Source organism: Phocoena phocoena, chromosome 3 (genome assembly GCF_963924675.1).
Source record: "Phocoena phocoena chromosome 3, mPhoPho1.1, whole genome shotgun sequence".
Taxonomy (NCBI): Eukaryota; Metazoa; Chordata; class Mammalia; order Artiodactyla; family Phocoenidae; genus Phocoena; species Phocoena phocoena.
The window spans coordinates 166282320-166295199 of NC_089221.1; the positions used below are offsets into that span (position 1 = coordinate 166282320).

The window sequence follows — 12880 nt, forward strand, 5'->3', positions numbered from 1 at the left end:
TCACTGTGAATTCCTAACTACTAAACACTTACATGTCCACCAACAGAGCACTCACTACACAAACCATTATCCATCTGTCTCTGTGGGAATACTATACAGCAGTGAAAAAGGATAAGCTTAATCTATGTGTAATAATGTGGACAGATCTCCAAGTCATTTTTGGAAAGAAAAGGCAAGCTGTATAAAAATAGGTATACATTGGGATTCCCTGGCGGTCCAGTGGTTAGGACTCTGCACTTTCACTGCCAAGGGCGCAGGTTCAATCCCTGATCCTGCAAGCCATGCAGTGCCGCCCCCCCCCAAAAAGGTATATATTGATACAGTTTATATTTTTTAAAAAAGCTAAACCCACAAACTATTGCTATTAAGTTGCTTGTGAACATAAATACATAATAAAGTAAGCAAAACTGGGTTTCATCAGGGGTTTGGGGCTATGTGCATGCCCTGGGAACATTTGGAAGTGTTTGGAGACATTTTTGGTCGTTACCGCAGGAAGGGGAGGGTGTTCCTGGCATCTAGTGGGTGGAGGCCAGGGATGCTGCTCAACACCCTACAATGCACAGGACGGTCCCACCACCAAGAATGATCCAGCGCCAAATGCCAACAGTGTTGAGGCTGCGTAACCCTGGATGGGAAGGGCATACACACCAAACCGGGAAGAGGAGGTCTCACCAGGGAGGAGGCTGGAAGCAGGGAGAGCGAGAAAGTCTCATATTCACACTTCAGTGCTGTCTTTTATGAGACTGTGTTTCTGTCCCTCTCGTTAAATTAGAAAGGCACGTGATGAAGACGAGTCACTTAACTTCACTTCAAAATCCACCAACGGACCTCCCTGGCGGTCCAGTGGTTAAGGCTCCTCACTTCCACTGCAGGGGGGCACGGGTTCAATCCCTGGTCAGGGAACTAAGAGCCCACATGCCACGTGGCGTGGCCAAACAACAACAAACAACAAACTCCACCAAAACTCAGGCACAAAATGAGTGGCCAGGTTATAGGGAAACCGAGAGGCTGAAAGGACAGGAAGTCTGTAACGAAGGGCCGGGTAAGTGTTATTACCGACGTTACAGCAGTTGCTACAAATGAGTTACAACTGTCTGGGTGCAAAACTACAACTTATGAGTCCAGAGGCTCAGTTCAATTGTTTTGTGGAGGAGAAAGTGTTGCCTATTTCCCAGCAGGATAGAGAAGGAAAAAACAGACAAAGACAAACTTGACACTGTGTATGGGCAGGTTAGGACCTCTTGGGCCTTTGGAGCTCCAGGCTCTGGAGCTGTGGTGTGGGATGAGGAGGCCCGCCCTGCTCTCTTCCAGCAGTGCCGAGACTGTACCTGAGACTTCTCCACCGAGGCCGTGTGCTTGTCGCACATGGGGCTGATCTCCATGCCACGCTCGCGTTCACGGTCGCCCTGCTGGAAGAACTCGGCCATGATGCGGTCGGTCCACTGGCGGTACAGCTCCAGCGGCTTGGTGGGGTTGCTGAGATCTGCACAGTGCACCATGTTCCGTAGGACCTGCATGGGGTGGGGGACCTTCAGAGGCCGTGTCCCTGTCCTAGTCTGAGGCCTCAGGCTTCCTTACTTCCCCTTTGGAAGGAGAGTAGGGGAGAATGGGTAGCGGGGAGATGGAGAAAGGTAGAATAGGTGAGGGAAGAGGGTCGATGAGTGGGGGAAAGAAGGGGAGAGATGAGACGAGGTTGATGAGCAAAGGGCAGAGGGAGGGAAGGGAAAAGAGGCGGTGGGGAGACAGGGGTGTGGGGGACATGGAAACAGGTTGATGAGGAAAGGGAAGAGCGAACTGGAGGAGATGGGGGGAGATGGGATGGAGAGGTGGGAGTTGGAAAGGGTTAGATGGAATAGAGAAAAAGAGACAGGAAGATGGGCAACCAGGGAGCTGGAGCAGAGGGAGGGGCAGCAACCCAGACTTCAGGGGGGAGGAGAGGGTCCAATCTCCCTATACGGTGTGGGGAGGGGGGCACCTGGATGCGGTCGGCATAGTTATCCAGCAAGAGGACCCCCGAGCTGGTCACTTTCTTGGTCTCCACCATGGTCTTCAGGTCAGCCAGGAGGGTCATGTGCTTGGACATGTCCGTGGCCAGCACCTGTGGGCAAGAAGTTGTCACAGGGGCCATCGAAGCCTGGCTGCCCGCTGTACTGACCTGGGCAGGGCCTCTGAAGTTTTCACTCCGCACAATCAGCCGCCACGACCCACTCCCAAAGGACGCCTCCCCCACTAGGGGCCTTTTTGTCCCAGACTCAGACCTGACCCTCCCCAATGTCCCCTTGCTCCAAAGGTGACCTTTCCCGCCCTGTCCCCGCCCCTCGCCCCGCCCACCATGTCGATGACCATCTTGCGCAGGCTTTGCCGCTGGCGCTTGCTGAGGTTCTGGAAAATGTCGCAGTTGTCTTCCTGCAGCAGCTTGAAGCCCACGGCCAGGTGGTGATTCTCCAGCACCGACTCGTCATTGTACATGAGCGCCAGTTCAGAATCTGTAGCCCAGGCAGGGTCGGGCAGTCAGGGGAGGGGCGGGGAGGACCCACCCAGGGCGCACCCCCCGCTGGGAGGGGCCCCGCAGGCCCCGCCTCTAGCCCAGCAGGCCCCGCCCCCGTGGCGGGCCACTTACTGGTGTTGATGAGGAACTGGTTGGAGACCCCAGGGTGGTCCACATCATGGATGGAAGCTGCGAAGAGGGCGGCGAGAATCTCCAGGTCCGTGAATACGGCCTGGGGGCAGAGGGAGATGGGTTTGAAAGATGGCGAGTCAGAGAGACAGGATGAGAGAGAGATGGGGAGTCAAGAAAGATGGGGAGGGCTTCCCTGGTGGCGCAGTGGTTAAGAATCCGCCTGCCAATGCAGGGGCCACGGGTTTGATCCCTGGTCCGGGAAGATCCCACATGCCACTAAGCCCTTGCGCCACAACTACTGAGCCTGCTCTCTAGAGCCCGCAAGCCACAACTACTGAAGCCCGCACGCCTAGAGCCCGTGCTCCACAACAAGAGAAGCCACCGCAATGAGAAGCCTGTGCACCGCAACGAAGGGTAGCCGCCGCTCGCCGCAACTAGAGAAAGCCCGCACGCAGCAACGAAGACCCAACGCAGCCAAACATAAATAAATAAATTTATAGAAAAGAAAAGAAAGATGGGGAGTCAGGAGAGAGAGGAACGGGGTCGGAGAGAGATGGATGTCAGAGACTCAGGGTCAGAGAGATAAACAGAAGATTGGAGATGGATAGTGTGGGGGGCAGCTGGGGAGACATGGGGGCCAGGCGATGCTCACATCCAGTGCAGGTGTGGCCAGCAGCACGTGGGTGGACTGCAGCACGTCAGCCGCGTGCAGGCTGTTGTGGTAGGCCACATCGGGGTGGTAGTGGTCCTCCAGGGTCAGCATGTATGTAACCATCGTGTCCACCGGGATGCGGAACTTCTTCAGCAGGTCCCGCTCCTGAGGGCAAGAGTAGCGGGCGGTGAGCCCCACACCGGCCCTCTGATCCCTGCCCCGCCCCCTCCCTTGCATCCAGCCCCACTCAGCCCGCCCTACCTGGAATATCGTGTACATGATGCAGCTGAGGGAACGGCCCCCCGCATAATCCGACACGCAAAAGATGTTCAGGCCCCACTTGTTCAGATTTTCCAATTCCTGGTGGAGATGGAGGCCAGAGGTCAGGAGCCCCCAAGGCCCAGGGCCCTCTAGACTCTTTTCTAGGAGTTCAGAACCCTGGTCTGAATAGTGGCACCATTATCGGTCACCCAGTAGGTGGCATGCTCAGTAGTCTAGAATTTACGGCCCAGGTCCTACTGGGCCAGAAAATAACAAAGCAACCCCAGAGTCTGCTGAGTGTGTATTATCCACCAAGCACTGCACTAAGCGCTTGATTTCACATGGCAGGTGACGGAACCAAAACTCAGAGCAGCGACGTGACTTACCCGAGACCTTGCATCTCACAAGTGGCAAAGCTAGGATGTGAACCCAGCGTGGCTGACCCCAAAGCACAGCTCAGCCTCAGTTAAACTGCTCTTGAGCGCTGAGAGGAAAGGAACATGGGCTCATTTTCCATGTCTCCCCAGAATTCAGAACAGCACCAGCACATAGTAGGTGCTCAATAAACACTGAATGACTGAATATAGCCCTGGCCAGTACTGGCACGCAGAGGGTTACAATAAATGTCAGCTGAGGGAGCCACTGAGCTTGCATCAAGTCCACTGTACAAATCATCGTGGGAGCCCCTTGGCTTAAGATTTCGTGGAAAAGCCAGGAGGCGAATCCAGGCCTGGTCTGCAGTGGATGCTGTTTGGGTTCTGCCCAGATTCCCTTCACTGGTCTCAATGCACCCATCACCCAGCTGCTGGGGCTGTTGCTTACAAAGACTCACAGCTGCCCCTTGTCAAAAATCTGCTCTTCCCTCACAGGAGCTATGTGGAGGGGGTGATGCCATCCACCCTGGGGACAGCCCCCAGCCAATGACTGACACAAGGGTATAAAATGTCAGCACACTTGCCTCAAGGTGGGCTCCACTCAGTGCTGTTGTTCACATTCCAGAGCCCCCTGTGGACACCAGCTGAGACCACTCCCTCTCTCCTGAGAGTCTCATAAAGCAGGTACACCCAAATCCTCATCTCAGGCTGATCCAAAGCCCAGTCCTTCTTTGGGCCCCAGGAGAACCCTGCCCCTCTCCAGCCCAGCCCCCGCCCTGAGGCCCCACCCACTTGGGCCAGGAGTTCCTCTTGATCCGTCTTCACCCCAAAGCGGGGGATGCTGGAATCGTTCAGGCTGCTGCTATGCGTCAGCTTCTTCACCCCGGTGATCTGAGACATGGGCTGGAACTGTGGCCCGGGGGGCGGAGGCTGCTGGGAAGGTCTCTGCCGTGGCACTTGCTGTTTTTCTCGATCCTTCATTGCGGGTGATGGGATCTCCACTTCATTCTGCTTGTCTGCAGAAGATAGAGGAGAAGCCAGCATGAGAACCTCACAGAGGCTCCCTCATCTGGCTCTCAGACACCCCCCCCACCCCGCCCCACCAACCCCTCAAGCCCTGGGAAGTCTCACTCAGGAGGGCAGACCTATTCTGGGTGTCATGCTGTTGGTCACTTATGGACTGGAAACCAGAGAGGAGGTAGGAACTCTTCTGTGAGGTGGTGGGCTGGAGTGGGGACCCTGGGGCCAGCCCGGAGCTATGGGGTAGCCCCAGTCCAATCACCAAGTTTGGCATGGGGGTGGTGTGGGAAGTCAGGAAGCAGGGTGGGGATGCTAGAGAGAGCCACCGCCTGCCTGGAATAGGCAGGGAACCTTCTCCAGCAGGCAGGGAAGACACCCCCATGGTGACCCAGAGGGCGGGGGGAGGTGGACAGCGCTGGGAGGCGGGAGGGAAGGGTGGTCTCTGGCTCCATGGACCCCCACCCCCACCCCCTGGACACCAGGCTTTCTGGGGACCAGCCCCAGAAGCCCCTTTCCTGAGCTCTTTAGGGTTTCCAGAGCCCAGCCAGGGCCACCCATTGTGACCTGGGGACCTCCAGTCAATGACAGGGCCTAAGAGGGCTCATTTGCACGCCGTGCTCTTATTGGCTGGATCTCAGGCACACCACACCCCCATTGGCGGGAGTGTTTGAAACTCTGAAACATTCTTTCCAGCTTGGTGGGGGGGTACCCTGAATTCGGGGACCTTTGGTGATAAATTCTGAGGGTGAAATTATCCTGAGTTTGTGGGGGATATCCTCAGCTAGGTCTCTTGGGTTCAGGATGAGGTTAGGATGAGTTGGAGATCCCCATGAGCTCGAGGGTTCCAATGAATTTGAGGTATTCTACTGTCTTCAAGGTTCCACTGAGTTAGGAAATTCTCCTAAGTTTGGGGAATCACAGGTTCTTAAGCGGCAGAATCCTATTAAATTTGGGTATCTAAAGTTTGGGGGGGTCTACTGAATTTGGGGGTCATACCAAGTTTGGGGATTCTACTGAATTTGGGAGACTTTTCAGCTTGATGGAAAGGTTTAGGGGTCTTTTATGGGCTCTTAAGGGCAGGGTTTCCCTTAAGTTTGAGAACCCTACTGAGTTTGGGCATCTCTCTTGAGTTTGAGGGGTCTTCTGAATTTGGGGGGGCCGAAATCCAAGTTTGGAGATTCTAGTGAATTTTGGGAGACTTTTCAGCCTGGAGGCATTTTAAAGTTTAGGAATTCTATTTGAGTTTGGGAGTTTCTTGGGGTCTTGAGTTTAAGAGTTCCAATGGGGTTCCCCTGAGTTTGGAGGAGCTTTGCAGCTTGGAGAGATTTTTAAATGTGGGTGTTCTATAGAAGTTGGGGTCCCACTAAATTTGGGGGCATCGCGATATAGTAGCTCTTGAGCGTGGTGACTTTGACCTTTGGGGAGTTGAGTCAGGGTTCCCTGGGCAAATGTGGGCAACAGGACCCAGGGTCTGCGGTGGCCCCCTGCAGTCCAGTTATGCAATGCCTCCCCCCACACACCCACCCACACACAAGTGCCACCCTTCACTCACCTAGGAATGTGGTGGAGATGTACTCAGAGACCTGGTTTCCTGACCTGCTCATCTCTGACAGGTGTGTGAGTTCACGGTTTAGCATCCTCTTGAACTAAGGTGAAGGAGGCAAGAAGGAAGGAATGATGGGGTCATGGCATGTGTGGGTGGGGGGGGGGGGGTGAGGCCAGGCCCTCTCAAGAAACTTCTGAAGAACCCGTGAGTCCCTCTCACTTCCCTGCTCAGCCAACAGAGTCCTCAGCAGGCTGCTAGAGGGGAGGGGTCAGTCCTTCCTCTCCTCCCAGCTCTGGATGGGGGTCCCCAGGCTTGGGGAGTCAGGACTCAGCATACCCCTCCCTGTCTGAGGAGGCGGGGCTCCTCTCACCATACTCCCTCCTTCTCCCCCCCAAGGAGGAGCCAGAGGGGCACCTGTGGAAGGGAGGGGCTCCTACCTAACAGGGAGCCAATGGGGTGTCAGGAGAATCCCGTCACCATGGTGATGGGAGTCTCCTTAGCAACTCCCCCTCCAACCAGCTGCTGAGCTGGGGGAAGGGGGGGTAGCCGGCGGGCCCTTTAACCCCTGCCTTCCCAGAGCTACCCCTGGCCCAGGTCTTCCCAGACAGGGACCCCACTCCCTAGGGTCCCGGCCCCCAGCCCACAGCCTGGTTTGGAAGGAGGGAATGTAGTCCTGAAGTTCTGAGCGGAGAGGTTTGACCGGGGCAGGGAGAATAGTGAGCTGAGGAAACCCTAGTTCAGTCACCCAGGGGAGGGGGTTCCCATCATAGCCCCCTCTCCCCCAACCTCAGAGTGGTGGACAGGTGCACAGATGGACGGAGTATACCCAGAACCAGGCTGGTCCCCCCATAGCACTTCACACAAGCATCTGCTGTGACATTGTGCGTGAGGAGAAAGGGCATCGGCTCCCCGCCCCCAAGCTCCACCAAAGCACCCCCAAAGCAGGAGCAGACTCTGTCCAGAGAGGCAAGAGGGACATTCAGCAGGAAGGGTGAGCCCGCATGGCCCACATCAGGACGAGCGCTCCCTCCTCCCACTGCTGCCAGAGGCCTGGGCACCCATAGAGAGACACACACACACACACACACACACGATGGACCCACAAAGTCACACAACCGCACACAGACTCCCATATTACACAATGCTACACAGCCCCAGACACACAAACCAAGGAGCATACACAAGAAGGCAGTCACTGACACTCGGGGTCACATGCCCCAGAAAATCACGCCGCTCTGGGCTCATAAACATGGCCCCAAACACAACACCACAATCAGAGCCACGTGATTTCAGCCAGGGCCACCCCCTGGTCCCTGACCCAGGCAAACAAGCATATAGTCAGGCAGCCCCCCACCACTGCAGACACACACGTGTGTGCACTGGCAGTCACACCCAGAGAAAGACTCACACCCCCAGCCACCCGCCATCCACGCCCAGCCCTGGGCCACACACAGAGACCCAGTCACAAGGCTTCACGTCCAGGCCGCACACGTGCACAGCCGCACACATAAGCCTAGACCGGGGGCTGGAGGGTCTGAGGTGGGAGGACCAGACCCGGGGCTCCTGCCCATCCTCCACCCCGAGTTCCCCTACCTGGTCCCACCAGCCCACCAGCCATGGCTTGGAGCAGGTCTCGCAGAAGAAATCCACCAAGGGCATCTTGGAGTCTTAGCCCTGCTCAGGGCTGCCGCACACAGAGGCTGGGCTTGGGGAGTCCCGGGATTAGCAGCTACTGTGCGGGGGGCGGGGGGGCAGGGTGCTGGGCAGGTGGGCAGTGGAAGGGGGAGCCGCGGAGGGGCCCGGGCCGGCCCAGCAGGGCTGGGGGCTCCCTTCCCCTCCGCGCTCCCGGCAGCAGACCCGGTTACATGGTCCGCCAGCCCCTGGCCCCGATGGGCACTCGCGCGGCAGCGGCTGGAGGCGGCCAGGCACCCCTGCCCATGGGGGGGTGGCAGGGTGAGGGTCCCAGAAGGAGGCTTCGGAGGCTCTGGGCTCCGTGTGTTCGCCTGTGTGTGTGCGTGTGTGTGCTCACTGCAGCACTGGCAGGCTGCACTCGATGTCAGGTGGTGCTGGAGGTGGGGGGGGCGTTAAAGGGGCATTCGAGCCCACGGGCCTCAGGCAGGACCCAGCTGGGGCTGCTGGGGAGAGGCAGGGAGGCACGCACACCCTGGAGAGGACGTGCCCCCTCCGTGGACACACCCAGAGACAGACACACACCCACATGCTCCACACACAGACACACCCACACTGACACACCTTCCACACCAATACAGCCAGACACCTGACACACTCATGCACTTGAATACACTCCAACACCCAAATGCTCTCCGTCCTTTGCTGACCACACACACACACACACACACACACACACACACACACAGAGTCACAACTCTGTTGTTCAACACATTTATAGGTATATAGTTGACCTCACAGAAATACAAATGCCTTCAGACACACCCCTTCCAAGAGCGCAGACTCACACTCAGATGTGGAGACACACACTAAGGGATAAACACCCAGATACTGGACACACTTACAGACACACTCAACACACCCACAGACACACTTGTAAACAAACACAAATACCCATGTGTCCTTAGACGCATACGTGCCCTGACAAATCCATAAGGGGATACCCACACTCACACCCACAGATACACACGCACACACCCCATCGTAGAAATACACCCACAGACCTACATTCAGAGACACAGTCACATTCTCGGATGCTCGACACACCCTCAGGGACACAAGCGCCCTCAGACTCACATGTTCCCAGACAAACCTCCACCCATGGGCGTATGCACCCCACAACACAGACACCTCTACCTGCACATTCAGCTCCTGATAGACATCCTCCCACAAGGGCTGCTACCATGCTGCACCACTCCAGGAGGTGTCATTCACATTGCCTGCTTTCTGAATGGCGTCCCCTGGAGTTGTGCAGTGCACGGTCTGCACAGCTGTACATGGAAGCCTGGCACCCTCTCCCACAGCCCTGCAAGCGTACACACACACACAGAGTTACAAACACATGGAGATACACACTCAGATTCACATCTGGACCAACTCACACCTCTAGCCATACACACCCCTCTGCCACAGCCCCCCACACTTACAGCCCCACGTAATCAGCTGTGCACACCCATACACACTCCATAGATACACACGTGCATGCCACTCCTGCCGGATCCTATTGGAACACACCTTCCCGCGCTGCAAATGTGTAGCCAACAAATCAACAGCCACATAGACCCATAGCCACAGATACACATTCATAAACCATACAAACATACAACCCACCCTCCAGGAGAGATGGTCACCTACGGACACACACACACACACACACAAACACGCACACACATACACCCCAGGGCCCCCCAGCCCTGGGAGAAGTCAGCATCTATAGGCGCTACAAAGTCCGCCCAGGGATTGACCCCACCCCATAGGCTCTAGCCACAGGTTGACCCCGCCCACCAGCCACGCCCCACAGTTAACCCCACCCCAGCAGTCGGCCCCACCCCACAGGCCTTGCCCACCTTGTGGGATGCCATCTCGCTGACAGAGCGGTAGGTCTGCATGGTCTCCAGCTGCTCCAGACACCAGTCGAGCTCCTCCAGCGTCTCCCGGGCCAACTGCTGACACGTCTCTTCTGGAGAAGGGGCAGCCAGGGCAGTGACTGAGAGGGTCCACATGCAGACCCCCAGAGGTGATGGGGGCCCGCCAGGTGAGGAGGGTGCAGGGAGAGGGGGATGAGACAGCCTCCCCGGGTGAGGGACCCCCCACTGGGGCAGCAAGAGGGGTCTTTCCCATCCCCCGGGGCTTAGTTACCTGATAGCGTGGCCTTGCAGACGGGGGTTGGGCCACCCAGCGGGGACCGCCTGCAAAGAAATGGGGCTCCAACAACAGCCTGGTCCTCCCCCATCTCTGCTTCCCCCTGTCCACGAAGAGTGCTGATTTTCCTTTTTCTGAGCCCTCTCTGTGTCCCAGGCATGCTGCCATGTACTCTGCCCGCAGTCTCTCACAGAGCCCCACAAGAACCCATTTTACAGATGAGGAAACTGACGCTCCAGGAGGTGAACTGACTTCCTCAAGACTACACGGCTGGTAGGGTCAGGTCCTGTGTCTCCAAAGTCCCTGCTTCCCTGACCATCCCTCCCCCCAGCTCCTTGAACACGAGGATGGCTCTGCCCCCCCACTCCCAGAGGGACCAGCAGCTCTCAGCCACACCTCTGCCCCCAAATAATAACAACTACTTCTATTTAGTGAGCACTTACTATGTGCTGGGCAATATTCAAGCACTTTCTATATATCACCTTCTGAACTCCTCATAGCAGCTCTCTAATGGAGACACTATGAAATTCCCATATTATGGAGGGGAAACAGAGGCACCAGAGGATGCTATTTGCCCAGCAAGTTGGCATCAGGGCTAGGAGTGGCCCAGAGGCTGGGGTGGCTGGCCACCTAAGAACTCTGTCCAGACCCCTCTGTCTTTATTTATAAAACTTTCTGCGTCTTAGGCATTCAAATCACAATGATTTACTGGCTCAGAGGGAGCTGTCACTTGAACAGAGGCTCAGAGAGGTCAAGTGCCTGCCTGAGGTCACACAGCAGCACAGGGAGTTGAACCCAGGTGTGCTGAGCCTCATGATCATGGGGCATTGGGGCCCAGCCTCCACTTACTTGTTGCTGGGAATGGGCACATTGGTCAGGAGGGAGAAGTTGCTGCGAACGCTCCGGAGACTGGCCAGCACCTGAGTTGGGGAGCCACAGAGAGGAAAGTGGTCCACCCAGAGGGGCAGCCGGGGCTGGGCCCCTGTCCCCAAGTGTGGTGTAAGGTTAGAGCCCCTCCCTCCTTAGGGGAGGGGTCTTACCTGGGCGAACGGTGTCACGATGAGGTCCTCTGCATGCCTACAAGGACAGGGGCAGGTCAGGGGTCCTCACAGTGGGACTCCCAAGGGCCCGGGGTGGAGAGGGGCTGGGATGCAAGGAAGCAAGTCTTTGGGGGGGGGGTCACTCTGGGGGGCGCTGGGCCCAGGGAGGCTGGTGGGCAGGAAGGGGGCTCTGTGGGTTGGTATGGGGAGGACACTTACACCTCACAAGGGTGGCCATGCTGCGGGGGGGCCGGGCAGGGAGAAGGGCTCAGAGGTGTGGGTGGGGCGGGGGGGGCGGTGGGCGCAGAGACAAAAGGAGGGCGATGAACACACCATAGGGGCTGGGCTTGGGGAGACCAGCGGCGGGGAGGGGGCGGAGGGCCGGAAGGAGCTGCGGGGAGGTGAGATGGATGCCTCCATGGGTAGGGGCAGGGCTGGAGGACTGGGTGAGAGGGAAGGGGGCTGAAGAGATCAGGAGTGCTCACACCTCCACAGGTGGTCATGATAAGGGGGGCTGGCTTTGGGAAGCCCGGAGTGGGGGAGGAAGAGGAGGTCAGCCAAGGTGGACACACTGGAAGCAAGTGATGGCCGGGAGGGGCTGGCCCCCTTCCTGCTGGAGAGACGGGATGAGGTGGGCCAGGTCCCCGAAAACCCAGGGGTAGGAGTGGGCTTGGGCAGGTTGGGTAGGCGGGGACTATATGGACTTGAGTCTGCGCTGGGCCTGAGGGAGGGGTTCAGCGTGGCTGGGCAGGGGGCAGAGATAGGGTGGGCGCTCATACACCACTGGGTGGACATGCTACAGAGGGACTGAGCCCTCGACAGGGGATAAGGGTGCTGTTTACTTTTCACTGGGGAGGACGGGTGTGCAGGTGGACGGGGACTTGGGCAGTGTCCCCCTCCTTGCTGGGAAGGGCAGCTTGTGCTGGGGCCAGGCCTGGAAGAGGTGGCGGGTAGGGATCGGGGGTGCTCACGCCTCGCTGGTGACCGACGAGTTCCGGGACATGGTCTTGGGTGACATGTCATAGTCGCTGTCTGAGCGGTAAAGAAAGGATTCTCGGCGCTGGCTGGTGGCCGCCCCAGCGTGTAGCACGAGTCCCGGGCTCGCCTGCGAGTCCAGGGGGCTGCGGCCTGGCGATGGCGTCGGCCCATTCTCCGCCTCCAAGCTGCAAGGGGCGGGCAGGAAGAGGGGTCAGGGGGGCTGAGATGGCATTGGGGGGGTGGGTCAAGAGGAATAAGGGGACCAAGGAAATTCCTGGCAGAGAGACAGGTACCCCAAAAGAGATGGGAGACAGGAAATGACAGAGATCAGTGACTGAGCGCCTTTGTGGGCCAGGTCCTGTCGCAGGAGCTGGAGACACAGCAGGGACCAAGACAGACCATGATCTGCCCTCACAGAGATGACACGGGGAGGGCTAGACTATCAAAAGGTTAACCTAGCAGCAACGCACACCCCAAAAGTCGTGGGGTCTTCCTTGGCTCTGTTTTTTCCTTTGCACCTCCAATCAACCAAATTTGTTCAGAATCTGTCCGCTTTGC

At 57.5% G+C, this 12880-nt stretch overlaps 1 protein-coding gene across 5 annotated transcripts in view; it reads right to left on the minus strand.

Annotated features, from left to right (window-relative positions):
- PDE4A (phosphodiesterase 4A) overlaps positions 1 to 12880 on the minus strand; it is a 40099-nt gene that overhangs the window by 1658 nt on the left and 25561 nt on the right. For 3 of the 5 annotated variants that reach the window (XM_065873540.1, XM_065873539.1, XM_065873538.1), the window contains 13 exons: positions 12316 to 12507; positions 11345 to 11381; positions 11154 to 11224; positions 10302 to 10351; positions 10010 to 10122; positions 6480 to 6573; positions 4700 to 4923; positions 3534 to 3632; positions 3273 to 3437; positions 2621 to 2720; positions 2332 to 2486; positions 1976 to 2098; positions 1329 to 1511 (listed from right to left, as the gene is read on the minus strand). In XM_065873540.1, coding sequence (XP_065729612.1) covers positions 1329 to 1511; positions 1976 to 2098; positions 2332 to 2486; positions 2621 to 2720; positions 3273 to 3437; positions 3534 to 3632; positions 4700 to 4923; positions 6480 to 6573; positions 10010 to 10122; positions 10302 to 10351; positions 11154 to 11224; positions 11345 to 11381; positions 12316 to 12507 — 1606 coding nt within the window. Of the gene's footprint in view, positions 1 to 1328; positions 1512 to 1975; positions 2099 to 2331; positions 2487 to 2620; positions 2721 to 3272; positions 3438 to 3533; positions 3633 to 4699; positions 4924 to 6479; positions 6574 to 8066; positions 8491 to 10009; positions 10123 to 10301; positions 10352 to 11153; positions 11225 to 11344; positions 11382 to 12315; positions 12508 to 12880 lie in introns of those variants that run through there. The other 2 variants (XM_065873541.1, XM_065873542.1) reach the window with 2 other exon arrangements.